Source organism: Chenopodium quinoa, unplaced genomic scaffold (genome assembly GCF_001683475.1).
Source record: "Chenopodium quinoa cultivar QQ74 unplaced genomic scaffold, ASM168347v1, whole genome shotgun sequence".
Classification (NCBI taxonomy): domain Eukaryota; kingdom Viridiplantae; phylum Streptophyta; class Magnoliopsida; order Caryophyllales; family Amaranthaceae; genus Chenopodium; species Chenopodium quinoa.
In genome coordinates, this window is record NW_018742225.1 from 1,191,844 (window position 1) to 1,196,588 (window position 4,745).

Consider the following 4,745-nt stretch of genomic DNA (forward strand, 5'->3'; position numbering starts at 1 on the left):
GGAAAGAACAACTTCTCCTTCATTTTCAAGCAACCTCTCATTGTTGCTTGGCAAGACTTCACTAGCTTGGACATCAAAAACAATCTTTTCATTTCTCATCTTCAATCTCATTCTCTTCTTCTTCGAAGCTCTTGCTTTCTTCTTGATTTTGTTTCTTTTCGTAGACAGTTTCACACCATCTACCTCCACGGAATCCTCCTCTTCCTCTCGAGGGTATAGCTCAAAACAATGAGGAATGTTGATCTCCTCTTCGTTCATAACCTTTGGAAACTCCTTCTTATCTTCACTAACTTTCATGCAATCAAAACTTACAAGCACATCATCAAAAATATCATGAATATTGTTAGATGAAGAATCAATCACATACACATTATCAAAAGAACGAAGGGAATCATCACTCTTGATTCCTTTCACTAGGGATAAGGACTCATGCATTGGCTTTAGCTCAAAACTCTCTTTCTTGTTACCAAATCTCAAGGTAATTCGGCCTCCCTTAACATCAATCAAAGCTCTCGAAGTAGCTAAGAACGGTCTCCTAAGATAATTGGAATGTGGTAATCTTCTTCTATTTCAAGCACAATGAAATCAACGAGGATTGTAAAACCACCTATCTTTAGGGGAACATCCTCAACTCTTCCCTTAGGAAACTTGATGGACCTATCAGCCAATTGCAAATCCATGTTGGTAGGATGAAGTTCTCCTAGCTTTAGCTTCTTGAAGACCGAGAAGGGCATTATGCTCACAGTAGCACCCAAATCACATAAAGCATTCTCAAACAACTTACTCTTGATTTTTTAAGGAATGGAGAAATTACCCGGATCTTTCTTCTTCTTGGGGAGGTCATTGTGAATCAAAGCACTACAACACTCACCAAGATCCACCAAATCTATCTCATTACAATCTCTCTTTCCACTCATGATATCCTTAAGGAACTTGGAATATCTAGGAATTTGTGTCATGGCTTCGGTAAGAGGGATAGAAAGATGGACCTCCTTCAACATTTCAAGAAATCTCCCAAATTGTTCATCTAGTTTGTTCCTCATAAACTTTTAGGGATATGGAAGGTCGGGTTTTCTCACTTCCTCTTGCTTTCTCTCACCACTCTTCTTTTTCTCATGGCTCTCTTCTTTGCTCACATCTCTTGACACATCTTCCTCTTTTTGCTCACTTGAAACACTCTTATTCTTGTCCTCCTTACAATCCCTATAAACTCTCTCTTCAAGAACTCTTCCACTCCTTGTGGTGATGGAATAAACGGGTTTCTTTTGATCAACTCTTTGAGAAGGCAATGAAGAAGGACTAGCACAATCTTTCAAAGTGTTTTCTAGTTGGGTGATTTGTGTCTCAAGCATTTTGTTATGTGTCATGATCTCATTAAATTTCTTATCGCTCACCGCCATATAGGTGTTCAAGATTTTTGTTTGATTTTCAATTATCTCCTTCAAATTGGACTTGGGCGATTGAGAATAGGAATTCTCACCAACACCTTGAGACTTTGGACCAAATCCGGGTGGGGGTCCCCTTTGATGTTTTTGAATATTCCCCCTATTTTGATTGATCCAATTGCCTCGATTTTGATTGTTGCCAAAATTTTGGTTTTGGCCACCAAAGCCTTGAGATTGGCTTTGATTTACATAACCTTGGCCTTAGTTTTGATTCCCATAACCTTGGTTATTACAGTTGCCTCGGAAATTTTGGTTTCCTTGGTTCATATAATTACCATTGTTATAGTTATCAAATCCATCTTTTTGGTGAGAATTTCTATTTCCAAAGTTTCTTAGTTTATTTTGTTATTTTCTCTTTTATTTGTTTGTTTTCCTTTATTTTTCAGGTTAAGGTCGTTTTTCAAGTTTCCCGAGCCTCTTCCCAAGTTTGGCATTGATTAGGATGCTTAGTGGTCTATATTTGAAGCTCAGGCATGGATAAGTGCAAGTTCCTAAAGACCTTGAGTTGTGCATTCAAGCCGTGGGGGCATAATATCTAGTCTTGAACCCGCAAACATGGAGTTTAGAAACTGCAAGGTTCCGTGTCTATCAAGAGCATTAAGTGGAACGCCATGGAGCATCGGAATGATAGGGAAGAGGGCTCCCCTACTCCCAGGCGCGGGCGCACGTGACCATGGCGCGGCCGCGCGGCCTAGTGGCGCGGGTGTGCCTCCCTCGGCCGCGAGCGCGCCTATCTGGGTCCTTGTTCCATACCCAGTTTTGCGCGGCCGCGCTCCCTCTTATAGTTGGCCGCGCCTGTATGGGTTTATTTGGGGACGATCTAACTAACTTCTCTTAGTTAGTTTTGCTATATATAGATTTTCTTTCTGTTTTTAGAGAGAGTTCAATTTTTCAGAAATTAGAATTGAATTAGGTTAGAATCTAGAGAGAGAAAGAGGAGGATTATAGTGAGAGAAACCATTGATTTTGATGATTGAAGATTGATTGTACCTAATTTTGAAGCAAGTTTGCATGAATCTCATTACCTTAATGCAATCTTTAGTTCTTGATTTCATTTGTGTTGTTAATTGCTCAAATTTGATTAAGTTTTGATTGATTTTAGCTTGTTTGATATTATGATGATGATTTCATTGACTAGTCTAGTTTTAATTGCGATTTCTATAGATTGTGAGTACTTAGCTTGGTAGGGTGATGATGAAACATATATGATGTGATGAATTGATGTGAATTGGGGGATCTTGATGGAGTTGATGATGTGATTAAATCGGTTGTTTGATTATGTGCATGTGTGCTTTAATTGAAGAGTAGCTAACTTTGATTGATGCACTAGATTGCATTGTACGTTCACATTGATACGGACCATTGATTTGTGTCCTACATTTGTCGATTGAGGGGATTTGTGAGGTTCCTAGTTAGTGTCTCTCGTAGTTGGCGCTAGTTTGACCTATAGGAAATTAGCCTATCACTCTCTCTTGATTGCATAATTGACCTTCCCTCGCATCACTCGACTTAGTCAACTTCCTATCTCAATTTTCTATGTTCATTGCTAATATATGTGGATCCTAACCCTAGTGTTTCATTATATTGATTTCTATTGCTTGTTTGTTTTGCTTAGTTTCTTAGATTACACACACACCTACCCCCTTGACTTCAAGATAGCTTGACTTAGACAATAGTAGTTAGCTCCCATTCCCTTAGGTTTGATCCTTAACTTGTCGTTATACTTGTATGAAGGTGTGTCGAGAGTTTACAAATTTTGTTTTGACATAGGAAAGTTAGTCCAACGACCTAGCTTCCACCTAGGGTCACGTACGCTGCCACGCGTGCTGCCACATGGCGTTTCGCCATGTGTGCTGCCATGTGGCACGCTCCTATTGGGCACGCTTTCCAAGCCTTTCGTGTGGCTAGGATTTTACTTGTTACTTGAAGCATTTTCCCATCTCGTCAAATCCTAAATTTTAGCTCGACATTTGAGATTCTCCGACGCTCGGGTTCAACGCTCCAAACTCGAATTTCCGACGTCTAAATATTTAATACTCGAGCGACTCATTAATTACTTCCAAATTAATTCGTCGAGTCGGTTTGTTAATTGCTTGGGTGTGACCCAAAGGGTTCAGTCAAGATTAAGCTGTAATATTAATTATACATTAATATTACTAATCGGAAGCGGCCTCCACCTAGGCATTCCAATCACTTGACCTTACTGAATATATTAGCTTTCTAATAATTCTGAACCCACTATCAAAATAATACACTTGTTCGAAAGACATCATTCCTTTCAAATCCCGACTGCACCGTCGCACGACATATCTGTCGCCGGGCGACAGAGTGCAGCGTCTGGCGACAAAGTGGTGATTTCAACCTCGTACAGCAATTTTGGGTTCCTTGGTACGCCAGTTAGCCCCTATAAGCAATTTGACATGATTTAGTAATCGGTTTGGTTACAATAGCATTAAGTGATCGACCTGATAAATAATCGTCTCACTTAGCTTAAAGTGCATAAACATCGGCTCACTGCAAAGGCACCGACATAATGGTTCATAAGCAAAAAAAGGCACCGACATACTGGTTCACAATTCAGAAGCACCTACATACTGGTTCACAAGCAGCAAAAGCGCCGACGCACTGGCATAGCAATAGCAAAGTTCAAGAGAACTTTAAAGGATTGACAGGCGTTGGTCTTCGGTGATACTCTTCAGGGTATAATCGCAACAAGTGAGGATGACTTCAAGCGAAGCAGTTTTCGATCATGTTCCCTGGCTTGCGGAAGATGGTCATAAAGCGCTAGAAGTTCGTTTCAGGCAAAGCAATCTACGATAGGGTTCTCTAGCTTGTAGAAATCTATCACGGCGGAATTGGAGGCAGTTACAAGCATAACACTCTTCGGGCGGTATCCCCTAGCTTGAGGAAGATCATCAAAATAGCAGGATGGCGTTCCCTAGCTTGTGGAAGGTTGTCAACAGCAAATGCAGCAACAAATCGGTTACCTCCAGAGACGTGTGCTCTACGGTGCAAGATACGCGTTTCATAACTCTTTTATCTGTTTTAACTAACGCTAGTTTGTAGGTATTGGCAATACAAGAGTGATTTAAGATCACATAACGTTCTGAATCATTCTCCATCCCTATCGCTACTTTGACTTTTGTTTTCGAAACTTAAGTTTCTCCAAACTCAGTCAAAGTGGGGGCTTCTGTAGACACCCATTTGTGTCTCCCCAAAACCAAACCCAGTGATGAGTACCTTTCACATCGAATCATAATCGAATGAAGTGAAAGTGTGGAAAGTCTAGTGTTGCAGTTA

The 4,745-nt window shown here is 40.5% G+C and overlaps 1 protein-coding gene across 1 annotated transcript; it reads right to left on the reverse strand.

Moving 5' to 3' along the window:
• Positions 1 to 794: 794 nt before the first annotated feature.
• LOC110734710 lies at positions 795 to 1,400 on the reverse strand. The gene is made up of 2 exons (XM_021914851.1): positions 1,080 to 1,400; positions 795 to 992 (listed from the first exon to the last, which is right to left on the reverse strand). The coding sequence occupies exons 1-2, from the start codon at positions 1,398 to 1,400 to the stop codon at positions 795 to 797; spliced, it is 519 nt and encodes a 172-aa protein (XP_021770543.1).
• Positions 1,401 to 4,745: the final 3,345 nt, after the last annotated feature.

Excerpts from the sequence above, each read along its gene's own strand:
- LOC110734710 (XM_021914851.1), bottom strand. The coding sequence starts at position 1,400 with ATGGCGGTGAGCGATAAGAAATTTAATGAGATCATGACACATAACAAA. Across the intron at positions 993-1,079 it reads GTGAGAGAAAGCAAGAGGAA|GAGGTCCATCTTTCTATCCC; the intron begins GTGAGAAAACCC and ends GAAATGTTGAAG.